Source organism: Rhinopithecus roxellana, chromosome 13 (assembly GCF_007565055.1).
Source record: "Rhinopithecus roxellana isolate Shanxi Qingling chromosome 13, ASM756505v1, whole genome shotgun sequence".
NCBI lineage: Eukaryota > Metazoa > Chordata > Mammalia > Primates > Cercopithecidae > Rhinopithecus > Rhinopithecus roxellana.
In genome coordinates this window covers 49,797,060-49,811,069 of record NC_044561.1, presented here as the reverse complement: position 1 = coordinate 49,811,069, position 14,010 = coordinate 49,797,060, and the positions used below count along the sequence as shown (strand labels likewise).

Below are 14,010 nucleotides of genomic sequence, written 5' to 3'. Positions count from 1 at the left end.
CCACATTTTAGTCGCTTGATGGGAACACCTAGATTTTCCTGATGAACCGGGTTGGCACAGTTGTTCTCTCTTTGGGTGGACAGAGGTAATATCCAAGTTGTGATGGGGTCTTGCTTGTTCTTTGTGTGTAGTTTATTGTTCCTTAAGTATCTTTTGAATCGTTGGTGACCCTCATGAAGATGACAGGACATGCTTCCTCATGTGACTTGTTATCAGGCTTTTAAGTCATCAGCAAAGAATGTAGTCCAAGTGTAGAAAGAAAGCATTTGCAGTGCCCTGTTGGGACTTCTCAACTACAGACGTGGAAACAGGGTGTGTGGATGGTAATGGAAATAGCAGGTAAGAGCACATAACTCACTTTTCTCCCAGCACTTGATGAAAAAACAAAAAAAAAAAAAAAAAAAAAAAAAACCAACAACAGAAAACCATTTCTGACCTGCCTCCTGAGTTTTGAAACTGGGTGTGGATACAAACAATACTTAGCGAAGCCATTGAGAACTGGGTTTTCTGTCTTTATTGAAGAGTTGCAGATTTTGATCTTGCCCATTTTCTTCCCCTTTCCTCCATGACCCTCTCACCTTTACTCCTCCACTGACACTCAGCCAGCCATTCACCAGGTGCAGGCGTGGGGTGTGCCTGGACCCTCGCACTGCGCCAGCCTCCCTGGGAGAATCTCCTGGAACAAGACCCGACCTCTGCTTTCCCAGGAAGCCATTGTGTCACGTCTTCCAAGGACAGTATGGAACGCTGCAGCGGAAGGAAAAGGTTTTCCAGGCAGCATTAACCCTAGAATGTAGAATTCCTAATTTGTGTGTGAAGGACTGACTTGTTGAGAATGAACCAGCCGCGGGGTTGTGAGAGCTGCTTAGCGCAGGGATGAGGGCTAACCAAACACTGGTGATCCCTGGGCCTGAGTGGACCACAGCCAGCCCACTCCTGGGCGACTGTTCTTCCCCAGGTTTTTGCTCCTGCAGTACTGTGCCCCTGGCTGAGAATGGCATCAAAGCAGAAATTAAAGTCAGTAATTAAAGCAAGGTGGGTCTAGAAAGAGAAAGCAAATAAAGAGTAATTAATTAGGGTGGCTTTGGCCCCAGTAATCTCCAAATAAATGTTACCTCCCCTAATCCTCATCTGCTGGTCTCCAAGTCATTAAGTAGAGTTTTGATTTGCCTGTGGCTATTTTGTCATCTTAAACATTGCAAGCAGTGCATTTCCAAGAAGTTACAGTGGGGCGGTTAACCTTTATATATTAAGGAAAGATTGAGGCAATACGGAATAAGAGTTAATGGAATTCTGAGCGCACATGGAATTTAACAAACAAGATGAAATCTAGTATGAACTGTGACCTCAGTCTTAAGATGTACATTTGTACACACTCTTCCTCCCTGTTTTTCCCCAATTATTTTCTTTTTTTCTTCTCTTTCTTATTTTTTTCTTTATAGTTGGAATTTTATTTCTACTGTAAGTGTTAACAGATCATGATCACCATTCTACTAAAAAAAAAAGTCTTTAGCATTTCCATCTTTAACAACATGAATATCGAGCAGACATAATCGCAGCCATCATTTTGGTTACCGGCATAAATCAGCCACTCAGACTTTTTATCTAAGGAATAAAAGTTCTGTGTTATCCCAGAAATACATATTTGTAAACTCTCTTGTAGTAATGCATGCAAAGTATCAAAAGATACTTCAGGATTTCTTATTTTTTTCGAAGTATCAGAACCGTGCCTGGGTGAAGTTTAATATCAGTTACTGTGTTCTCTTACAGAAGATTAATACTCATTAAACTTCAAAATGTTTTTTTAAATGATTTTATTATTTCAGATTTAGAATTCTTAATTGTCATTCTCTGTAGTTGGAGAACCAGCACCTCCCTTATTTTCTCCAGGGCATTCTGGTTAACACCTTCAAAGCCCATCAAAAAAAAAGGTTATGTGTTTTGCTTTATATTTTCTTTGAAATGTTTGCCCTTCCCTTGGCCACGCAAATTTTACCAGTAAGAAAACAATACTAAGAGAAATACACTCTTGAGCCCATCCTGATTTCCCTAAAAGTGAACAAAAATAGAAATTCCTTTAACGATATCAAGAAGAATGTTCTTCTGTTATCTTTCTTACACTTGCTTATCATGAAAAAGCCTAAAGGAAATTGGGAATTTAATCACACTATTGCTTAGACACATGGTCTCCAAATGTTTGGGATCATGAACCTCATTGGTAAAAGATTTTTTAGTCCATCTGCCAGTAAAGCATTTTATTTGTAAATTCTATACACATTTTCCTATATGCTGGATACTTTATGAAACATGCCCTAAAGACAGGTCCTTAAGGTGGACATGCATTCAGCTGGATCTGCTCTTCCTCTCGTCATGGAGTTGGTGCTGGAGACCTCTGCAGTGTACCCATAAGAAGAATCCTGAGTCTCTGCAGCATCCATGTGGTCGGGCCTCCCGGTCTCCACGTGATGGTGTGGACCAGTGCCTGGCATCCTGCTAGGCCCCCCACAGCAAGGACATAGGAAGCACATCCGGGAATGTGTCACCCACTGAGCACACATGTGGCCCTTAAGCACAGCGCTTCCCCTGAGGCCTGTGAGAAATGTCATCACAACCCTGCACCACCTGCTGTGACCACAATGAATGGCCTGGCCTTTGCTCAAAGCAAAGACAAAGGCTGCCCTTCCGTCTGTCACACCAGCAGCCATGGCCTTTTAATGCCCTGGTGAATTCTGGCTCTTGGCTTGCATCAGATGAGCCCCCACTGGTGCACTTCTCTGAATTTCGGTGTTACTGACTTGCACAAGCTTTTATCTACATCTCTGGGGAGCTGCAGAACAAGCTGTGTTGTCTTCATGAAGCTTTTGTTGTAGTAGGAAGATTGCCAAGTCCCAACATGACTATGATGCCTAGCAGACTATGGTGACAGCGGGAGGTGGGAGTCACCAGGTTAAAGGAGGGAGAGAACACTTAGTCAGGGGAAGCTCCTGGAGGAATGGACTTAATGATGGGCTTTAAAGGATGAACAAGAGTTCAACAGGCAGGGATGAGACAGGCAGGAGCTGGCTGAGGAGCGGTAGAAAGTGGGTACTGCAGAGGGGGTCCCTGGAGGAGATATGGACACATGGCTGGAGAAGAAGGTCCCACTGCCCCGCCTGCCCCAGCTGCTTCCTCATGAGCACCTTGCTTCCTCCTTGCCCCTTTGCTGTATTCTGAACGCAGACACCAGAGTACTTCTGTAATATGGAAATCATGTCATAACAGACCATGCTGACCTTCGCTCAAACCCCCTTATAGCTCCCACTTCAGTAGAATACAAGCCAGGGTCTCTCCAATGGCTAAAGGTCTCTCTTGTCCTCATTCCCAACTACTTTCTCCGTGACACTCCTCTGCAGCCACCCTGAGCGTCCTTGCTGGGCTTGCAGCATGCCAGATTCTCCTGCCTCAAGGCCTCAACACCTAGTTCCCTGGACCAGAATGCTGTTCCCCAGCATCCCACAGTTCACTCCCCTGCCTGCTTCAGGTCCTCATGCACTCACATGTCCCCTTCTCAAGGATGCTTTCCCTGGCCAGGCTTGCTTTCACCACTTTTCCATCCTTTCTTTCCCTCCACACTGCTCTGTTGCCCACACTCAAGGCTGTCTAAACATACTGTGGATTGTACCCATCTATCTTGTTTTGTGTCTTTTTTCCCCTTCTGGAATGTAAGCTCCAAGAGGGCAGGGAGTTTTGTCTGTTTTGTTCATATTTGAATTCCTAGTACCTAGAACAGTGTTTAAACAAATGAATGAATAAATGGAGGGATGCATGAATGAATATGAACCAGAAGGCTCAGGTTCAACTTCAGGAGCAAAGGGAAGTCATTGAAGGTTTGTTTTGTTTAAATATGGCATATTACCTTTTATTTATTTAAAGTGGGGGAAATAAAATCATAACTGCTTTTATTTGATAAAGAAACCCCAAAATAATAAAAATGTGTTTAAAACGATGAGGTTACACCTAACAGGCAGAGGGAGAATGGAGTGGACAGGGACAGAGGTAGGAATAGCTTTCTCAGTGCATCCTATAAGGCCTGGTGCGGTGGCTCATGCCTGTAATCCCAGCACTTTGGGAGACTGAGGCGGGCAGATCATGAGGCCAGGAGATTGAGACCATCCTGGTTAACATGGTGAAACCCTGTCTCTACTAAAAATACAAAAAATTAGCTGGGCATGGTGGTGGGCGCCTGTAGTCCCAGCTACTCCGGAGGCTGAGGCAGGAGAATGGCGTGAACCCGGGAGGTAGAGCTTGCAGTGAGCCGAGATCGCACCACTGCACTCCAGCCTGGGCAACAGAGCGAGACTCCATCTCAAAAAAAAAAAGAAAAAAGTGTATTTTATTTTTTATCATATGACGGTGTTATCAAATTATAAAAATATTTATTTAAATGAGACTGATCAGGTGGGCAGTGGGGGTTGGAATTTACAGTGGAGAAGGTACGATCCAGGAAAACTATCCAAAGTTCTGCTCATCTTTGTGGCAGGGTTTACACTTCATTTATCTATTCTTTTCTAGAGTGTCTACAGTCATACCTGTCATGTAAAAGGCTATTCAGTATTTGCTGATCAAATGAATGGATATGTGAATGAGATGACATCTGTTGTCAAATGTATGAATGACTCTTGTGTCAAAGAGGAACTAGTGTTTAGTTCTATGTGATCAAAGCAGAACCACGGATGACAGTGACAGGAAGAAAGACATCCGTTTGTTTCTTTAGCTGGCATTTTTGAGACTATTTTGCACTAGCACCAGGACTATCAAGTGGAGTAAGATGTGGCTCAACCATCAGGAGGTTCACAGTTTAGAACCAGAGTATCACCATATAGGTGGTCACCTGCTGAAGTGAGCACGATGCTAGAGACAGACGTAGGAAGTTTGGAGAGTGCTAAACAAACCTTGGACAAGGGTGCATGAGTGGGTTGGGGGTGACAAAAATTTTTTGCTTGGCCAAACTTGGGTCAGGCTTCTGAACCTTTTCCTAGGCTCACCTGTGCACTTCCTTACAAAACCCAGTTTTGGCAAAGAATCCCGCAAAATCAGTTTAACAGGAGCACCCCCACCCTTAATATCTGATTGGGTTCTTCATCTTCTACCATCCCCCAGGTGATATCTGATCACCCGGGCCTGTCTTCAGGAAGAATCCTATTAGGTCAGTTTAGCCAGAGTCTTCTTTATCCCGAAGCTTCCTCTTAGTAATTTTCCACCACTGACCCTGACACTGCTCCTTGGCCATAAATTCCCACTTGCCATGCTGTATTCGGAGTTGAGCTCAATCTACCCCTGCCCCCAACCCCCACTGTAAGACCTGGTTGCGGTGGTCTCTATACCCATCGTGGCTTTCCTGAATAAAGTCTGCCTTGTCGGGCTTCAGCAGGCATCATTAAATAATATGTATATATTTTAACACAGGGGGTCATGGTTCGCTTCCTGGAGAACGACGTGCCTGCGCTCAATCTTAAAATAAAGAAGGAAAAGAAAGGGGAGAAGGAGGAATAATCCAGGGAGAGGGAGAGCAAGAGCAGAGACTCAGGGAAGAGAAGAGGGGAGGTGTTGTGAGGCACATAAGCCATTTGTCCTTGGAGGAGCATAAAGATGAGAGCAGCACTGGCAGGATATGTGACAAGAAAGAAACAAGACAACCTTGAACAGTCTGCCTGGGCCACCGCAGGAATGGTGCTTATCACTGAAGTTTATGCAGCGGGAGAGGAACATGACTGAGCTTGGTCAGCATCAGGGATTTTTATGTGTCAGAATCGCACACTAGGTTGGAGCGGTAAGACATGGGCCAAGCGAGGCCAGTTAGGAGGGTATTACAGTTGCTGAGGGCTGCCTGTAGCGCTATGCAAGGTGAAGGATGGGATAGAGAACCAGAGGACTTTCTGTGGACCTGCAGGGCATGTAGGAGGACATTCAAGGTGCCCTGGACCATCCAGAGAGATGGGAAAATGAGCTACAGTACCACAGGACGTTGGCACTAGGCGGGCATAGTTCCTTGGAACAAGCGTGGAATCTGCAATCAAAAGCCCAGAGTGAGTTCCGGCTCTCCTAAACGTAGTGTGCCACTCTGAACCTCAATATCTTTATAGATGAAATGGGAAATAGAAAGGCAGCTGACATGCTTTAGCCACCACCTGTGTTTCGGGCATTGTGCTAGGCACTTTGCCTCCATCACTAGAGCAATCCTCTCCACAACTCTGAATGTGATATTCATCCCTCTTACAAGTTGAGAACAAGTACCCTCTCCTTAGTTAATAATGCCTTTTAGACCTCAGAGTGGTAAAGATGAGGAAGAGAGCAAACCCTTGCGGTTTTGTTTTTGTTTTTGTTTTTTTGTATGGTAACTTAGCCTGGGGAACAATGCTGCACATTCTATAGGGAACAGTTACACATATGAAGTAACAGTAAAACTATTTTACCACTTTGGGAGGTTGAGGCATGTGGATCATGAGGTCAGGAGTTTGAGACCAGCTTGACCAACATGGTGAAACCCCATCTCTACTAAAAATACAAAAGTTAGCTGGGCATGATGGCAGATGCCGGTAATCCCAACTACTTGGGAGACTGACTTGAACCCAGGAGGCAGAGGTTGCAGTGAGCCGAGATCATGCCACTGCACTCCAGCCTGGGCGACAAGAGCAAAACAGTCTCAAAAAAAAAAAAAACAAAAACAAAAACAAAAACTATTTCACTATTGTAGAAGCAGAAAACTAAAAGAAAATGTAATTGTTGTCATTTTCATTCACAAGAGAGCCTTTGCAAGTTGCCTCATTTTATGCTCAGTGTTGGAAGTCAAAACTCAGTTTCTGTCTTTGGTCAGTTCATGTTGTAGACAGCTTCACAGGGGGCACATTCTTGGTGCAGTTGTCAGCTCCTTAGAGTTAATAATGGATGTGCTGAAGTCATCCTAATGATGCTTTCAGAATGCTGTAATGGGAATGATGGAATTCATCATAAACCTTAATTTTTCCTCACTGAAAATAGAAACTTCCTAATGGAAACATGCTCTAACTGTTTGGAGCCAGAGGAGGCAAATGCAGGTTAAAGAGACTCATTTATGATTTTTATGGTGTGAATGGAAGAAATGCAAAGCATCTAAAGCTTTGAGTTGACTAAAGCATTCATTTACTTTAACTTCTGGGTTCAGTTTTATCATGGTGAGTGCAGTTTTTAGAATGCTTCTCAAGAGCTCTAATGAGACTGTATTAGTGCATTTTCACGCCGCTGATAAAGACATACCCAAGACTGGGAAGAAAAAGAGGTTTAATTGGACTTACAGTTCCACATGGCTGGGGAGGCCTCAGAATCATGGCAGAAGGTAAAAGACACTTCTTACGTGGTGGCAGCAAGGGAAAATGATGAGAGAGCAAAAGTGAAAACCTGATAAACCCATCAGCTCTCATGAGACTTATTCACTATCACGAGAATAGCACAGGAAAGGCTGCCCTCCCCCCCCACCACCATGATTCAATTACCTCCCCCAGGATCCCTCCCACAACACGAAGGAATTCTGGGAGATACAATTCAAGTTGAGATTTTGGTGGGGACACAGCCAAAACGTATCAGAGGTCTTGCTGTAGGCAGTGCTTTCTTCAGATCACTCACATTCAACCAGCAAGCAAGAATGAGGAATATACTTGCCTCCAAAACCACAAGGAATATACAAGTAGGAAAGTCAGCTTTTTAAATACTTGCTTTGGATCCATTTTTATTCTCACTGGGGAGAATCACTATTTATAAAGTAAATTCATTTGCATAGGACCTTTAGAAATCCAAGTTCACATATAATAGACATGCAGTCAAAGACAGCCTTTCTTAGCAAGAATTGTCAGATGAGCAGATGAGGAGGCATTGACATGAGCATAAGGCAGTCTTACCTATGGTTACAGGGACGGGTGTCCCAGGAAACCCTGTGCTTTGCCCTATTGGCCAACCAGAGTGTCCAAGTGCCACTGAGGATTCCTGCTACTCAACAAGACGCACTTTGGAAACTCAAATCTGCTCCATACCTCTTAGATTTTAGCCAAGGAAAACCAAGGTGGCAGATCCTAAGTGCCCTCCCCCTGTTCCAGGGCTCTGGTACAATTTGTGAACCAGTGTTTGTTTGTTTGTTTGTTTGTTTGCCAGAGAACATGCATTCCAGCCTCCCTACAAAATGCCAGCCACCATTTTGACCAGCTCTTACTCCTGATATAAAAATAGAAATGCTCAAATTTACTAAATTCAATTCAGGTAGATAGAACCAATCAATTCAAAGGCAGATACAGAATTACGTGTTTGGGGGCAATCTAGTGAAAGATTTATCATTTCTATGAGCAAAGACAGTTGAACAATCTTCAAATACCTCACTGTTCTTCTTTTTTTTCCATCCATATAACAAAATCAAAATTGTAAATTTGGGTGAGCCCATACTGTTGTCTCAGATGAACAGAGATGTTTGAGATTTGCCCACAAAATTGAGCTGGAACTTTGTGTTGTGATTTTAAAGGAAAAAGGAGGACAGTGAAATTAGTCTCTTGTGTCTAAATTAGCCTCTTCTGTCTCTTCTGATTGCCTTTTAATGAAATTTGCCCAGGTGCATGCCAGGAGAAGAGAAAAGGGGGAGACAAGAGTTGGAGATGGGGAGGGAACATCAGAGAAGTTCCAAGCCCCTCGAGAGGAGTGGAATGCAGGACTGTGTCTGCTGCCCCCACCTCTGTTTCCCCTTAGCCTCTCCTGCCCACCACCACAATCTTCATGTGCGCCCGCTGGACAGACAAAGGCTCCCTGTACTGAAAATGCAGCACTGCAAGCACACACGCTCCCTCTCGAAGCCTCCTCCAGGATGACCACTTCCCCTTGGTGTTTGATGCATGTTGCACTGTTCAGTATTCTACACTTTTTTGGAATACATGCCTTTATGTCTTTTCAGGTTGGGTGTTATGGGTAATTTGGCAAAGCAGACACCGTAACTGGTTTCTTACATAACTCTACAGTTGGCAGCAAGGCACAGTGCGTTGAAATTAAGCAACGTTCACTCATCCAAGAGGACTTTGCTTTTCCTTTTTTGGAAGGCTAAATGCCCTCCTTTATTTTTTCCTCTTGCATGTATTTTAAATTATTGGCTGACTTTAATGATTCTTTGATGTTAATTTTTAAATGTGAATGGCAGCATTCCATTTAACTTCTGGAAGCTTGAGAGCTATCCCTGTGTGCCCCTAAATTAGAGAAAGCTTAACTTGAGTGCTTTTAGGTGATAACAAAATTGGAGAGAGTGAGAAGAACATAGGACTCAGGCTGCCTTAGGGATCTAAACTGGCAAAATACTTAGAAGGTTCAAGAGTTGCAACCTTTTGAAAGAACTAGAGTCAGTCTTGCATCCCAGTGCACTTCTCCAAACCAGGCATCTTTCCTGCATCTTCCCTTTCAATTATAGTGTACATTCTTTCCATTTCTTCTTCCTTTCCTTTTTCTTTTAACATTTAGTTTATGAGTCTTTAAGCAGGACCTTTTAACCCATTTATGCCTAGTGTTCCATTATTGGAACACTAAGCATGTGAGAGTTATTTATATCCTACTGCTTAAGGTCATCACCAAGGTCTGATGGCAAAAATTCAAAAAATTGCAACTTCTGGCATAAATGGGTTAATGCTTCTTAGCTCAGTTTCAAAGGCTAGGTTCTCTAAAGTGTTTTTGTATCCCTTGCCGGAATTCAGTAGTGCTTTGAAAATGATCAAAGTGTTGCATATTCCTAGTTCTCAAATTATAATAATAAAGTTTTCAAATGAAAATCCTAGGAGTGTTTTAGGTTCTCTTTGCTCCATTCCACTGTGGGATACAAGTAGAAATTGGGACATTCATCCAATAAAATATCATTGGAAAAAAAAATTTAACAACATTTCAAAATGATTCCTCTTTTTTTCCTTTAAAATTTTTATTGACCGAGACAGATTTCAAAATGTTTTCTCTATTACCCCAAAGTGAAACTTTGATTGAGGTTTTCAGGAAATTCCAGGGATCAAGTATGTCACCCGGACTTTGGTTTCCAGGTTTCCCAAAGCCTTGAAATTTCCCTACAGTCTAATTGCTGTTTACTGCCACAGACCTCCATCCTTTTTCTTTTGTAACATTTTCCATCTTAAGAAGGGTCGTCCCATTCGGCCGAGGAGCGTGTTGTCTGAGTAGCTGAATGGAATTACTACCAGTGGAAACTATGCTGCAAGAGGGGTTGATAAAGCAGCTGCGAAGCAAACCTCAGCTGTTTTTTCCATTCTCCCAAAGCAAAGTTAATTAGCATAGGGAAAATGACTAAGGTGTTGACGTCACCTCTTTCCAGTAGAAACTTACACTTTGTCCCTGTCTGCCTGCAAGCATGCAGGACTTGACTCAGGAATTTGCTGTCCAAACAGGATGCTGTGGAAGCTGCGCTTTTTTTTTTTTTTTCCCAGGGAGTGGGGGCTGGTCCTCACTGCTTTATAAGCACCGGCTCAAGAAGGAACCTACAGCCTCTTGGAAAGGAATCTCACTAGGGGCTTGACTGCGTGGGTCCCTAGCACTTTCACTGTAAGAAAGCAAGATGCATTTTAGAAACTTTAACTACAGTTTTAGCTCCCTGATTGCCTGTGTGGCAAACAGTGATATCTTCAGCGAAAGTGAAACCAGGGTAAGGCTTCTAATGTAACGTGATTTTCTTTAGTTTTCAAAGCATTATGCTAATTGGGACTACTAACTGAAATACTTGGGGGAATGTGGCTGTCTTGTGGGTTTGGGGGTTTTGAAAGAAATCCAAAGTCTTTTGAGCCTTGAAAATCAAAAGCTGTTGCCTGAGGAATTAACTGAGGAAGGAGTTTCTAAAGATCTCAATATTTGACAACATCCAGGTCCCTGAACCAACTAACTAGGAAGGTGAGAGCTGGGCATCGTGTGTTTTTCATTCTGTGTATGTTATAAGTGAACTTTTCAGAAACTGGCCTCTTCTGACAGTGAATAGTGTTTTACTTTTACAGCCAGTGTTGCGAATAATTTCATATCGTCTTGGGAAATAAATGTTATAAAGATATTTGTATGTTTGTAGTAATTACAAGGGCCTGGCCTCAAGCGCCTAGATTTCTCTAATGAGAGAAAATGCAGCCAGAGCAAATAATAAAACTGGAGAAATTAAGTGTGAGATCAGTGTGCCTCCTGGGCAACAGCTCTCTTTGATAGGGATTAATATATTTTAATCAGCATACTTTTCTTCTTCATTTGACTAAAATATTAAGTTTTTTCATCAGCAGCTACCCAGCTATCTAATTGAACTTTAATAATGTCGTATGGGAGTGAATGCTGTATGTTCTATTTGAGAGGTGGTATTTGTGCATGGTGGTGTTATATGCTTTATACCCAAAGCCATATTGGGACATGCGAAGGTTTCTTTTTTAAAATCAAATGTAAGTCCATAATTGTATATAATGCTTATGATCTGGCACCATAGTGTTTGGACTAGATCGCAGAGCACATTCTATGTTTTTAAAGTCCTACAAAGTGAGTGCACTTAGCATTAGCCTTATGTGAGTAAAATCACTATTTTTTTTAAGTGAAATAGAGATGCCATCCAAAAGCTATAATAATTGGATATCAGTTATTGGAACAAATAAGATTAATTTATAAGAGAATGGCATCATAGTAATCTAGATTTTAAAGATAATGTGAGTTCTCTTTTGTTCTGGTCCTAAGCCCTGAACCTGTATTCTAAAATATTCTTCAAAGTCATCTCTCCCAAATTCTGAATCATAACTTCAAAACTAAACAGTGGGTCACAGTGCCTGTTGATGAGGTCATACAAAATTCCAAATGTACGAAGACACAGTTTTGCCAGAAACTTGCCAGTGCTCAAGAGAGGTGGGGAAAAGAGTGAGAGGCGGCCAGATGAACTCCACTGTCCGCCAGCTCCGCATTCCTTCGCACGTGCCTCTGCAGGATCCCTTGTGGGAAAGTCGCAGAAATGTTCATAAACTGAAGAAAAAGCCAGGGAATGCAAGGAGAGCAAGGTCGTAGGTTGTTCCGACTGCCCCTTAACGACCTGCCTGGCAGGGACCGGCTACCCTGTTCCTTCCTACCCGCAGCCCCAGCCCCAAGTGGAGCAGGCACCATCCACCCATGCCTCCCCGAGCTTGCCAGCAGTGAACATTCCTGAAGACACTCTCCTCTCTTATCCCGAATTCTCGCTGCCGCTGCAGAAACACTGCCTTCCATAGGTTCTCCAAGGTCCTCAGTGAGCTCTGCTCGCGCTGCCTACCATCCACGCCCCGTGCCGTCGCCTTCTTCCTGGCCAGCCCCTTCTGCCTTTCACACAGGCTGCCACAAACTGTCCTAAGTGTTTTTGCCTGGTAAAAAGATTCACAGAACCCGGGGACTAGAAGCCCATTTGGAGCTTTGACTGTCCACCAGTTAAACTCCCTCTCCGAGGAGTTGCAGTGGCCCCCATCTGCCCCCACTGACATCCACACTCCAGGACCCAGCCCAGGGGGCTCTCCCCTGAGCAACCTAAGCTTGGAATCCCCCACCTTGGGCTTTGCATTCTAAGAGCTCATGACATCTCCTAATTCTCACTAGCCCTATGGCACCAGAGCGAGGTGTGCATAGACATGAAAGCCAGAATGCAGAAAACAGTCCATTTGCAGAACATTAATTTTTAAACCAGTATCATTTTAGAGAGTTAAAAAGTAACAGACTTGAGATAAAAGCGAGCGTGGAAATTTTTAAAAACTACTGATTCTAAGAAATGCAAAACTTACTTTCAACATTGTTATTTTTCAAGTATTTCTTTTTTTTTCAAATTAGCTGCAGTGTTTTTAAGCCTTAAAGAAATACTTCATATATACAACATTGCCCTGAGCTGAATGGCGGGATTGGAGTTGGCTAGCAGGGAAAGGCTATAGGACAGAGAAATATAGGGGGGTAAGCGGGGGAAGGTCATAGGACAGAGAAACATTGGGAACATTACCAAACTATACCTCCCTGGAAAATGCTCATTCTACTTTTTTAAAAAGTTTGTTACCATAGTAGTGTCTATGTATTGGCAATTGTTCTGCTGATTAGATGAATGTAGTAAATCATACCTTCTTACCTTCTTGTAAAATATCTGCATTAGGACTAAAAGGCCATAGTCCCCTAAGAGGGGAAAGGCTTTTCTCTAAGAAGTTAGGAGTTCTTGAAAGGATTGATGATCCACTTCCTCAGTAAGAAATGTATTGAGGAGACTAGGCACAGTGGCTCACGCCTGTAATCCCAGCACTTTGGGAGGCCAAGGTGGGCGGATCACCTGAGGTCAGGAGTTCGAGACCAGCTTGGCCAACATGACAAAACCCTGTCTCTACTAAAAATACAAAAATTAGCCAGGTGTGCTGGCAGGCACCTGTAACCCCAGCTACTCTGGAGGCTGAGGCAGGAGAATCACTTGAACCTGGGAGGCAGAGGTTGCAGTGAGCCAAGATTACGCCACTGCACTCCAGCCTGGGTGACACAGCAAGATTCTGTCTCAAAAAAAAAAAAAAAAAATGTAATGACATCATCTAGTCAAGGGTCATATGCAGGTAAATTTCAACTCCTTTTATTTTTATTGTTATTTTTCAGGCCAAATTTGAGTCCCTCTTTAGGACGTATGACAAGGATATCACCTTTCAGTATTTTAAGAGCTTCAAACGAGTCAGAATAAACTTCAGCAACCCCTTCTCCGCAGCAGATGCCAGGCTCCAGCTGCATAAGACTGAGTTTCTGGGAAAGGAAATGAAGTTATATTTTGCTCAGGTGAGTTGGGTTCGTTGCTATGCATGCTTCTCCCTCCTCCCTCACTCCCTTTTATAAAGCATCTTGTATGTCACTTATGTTGTATGCTGACCGGAAACTCTAAGACTTTATCTTAGATGAACAGAAAGGCAAAATTCCTAATCGGAATGTTCAGTGCCTCACTTGTTTTAAGAAGATATCAAGGTGCATTTGAAAGCAATGTTAGGAATT

The 14,010-nt window shown here is 43.1% G+C and overlaps 1 protein-coding gene and 1 pseudogene across 5 annotated transcripts in view; both read left to right on the top strand.

Annotated features, from left to right (window-relative positions):
- RCAN1 (regulator of calcineurin 1) overlaps positions 1-14,010 on the top strand; it is a 97,938-nt gene that overhangs the window by 77,043 nt on the left and 6,885 nt on the right. For 2 of the 4 annotated variants that reach the window (XM_010358869.2, XM_030914951.1), the window contains exon 2: positions 13,627-13,800. In XM_010358869.2, coding sequence (XP_010357171.1) covers positions 13,627-13,800 — 174 coding nt within the window. Of the gene's footprint in view, positions 1-9,757; positions 10,676-10,780; positions 10,918-13,626; positions 13,801-14,010 lie in introns of those variants that run through there. The other 2 variants (XM_010358870.2, XM_030914952.1) reach the window with 2 other exon arrangements.
- Positions 11,737-13,119, top strand: LOC115892778 (annotated as a pseudogene). Its single transcript, XR_004052688.1, has one exon. The product of XR_004052688.1 is annotated as an uncharacterized LOC115892778 (transcript).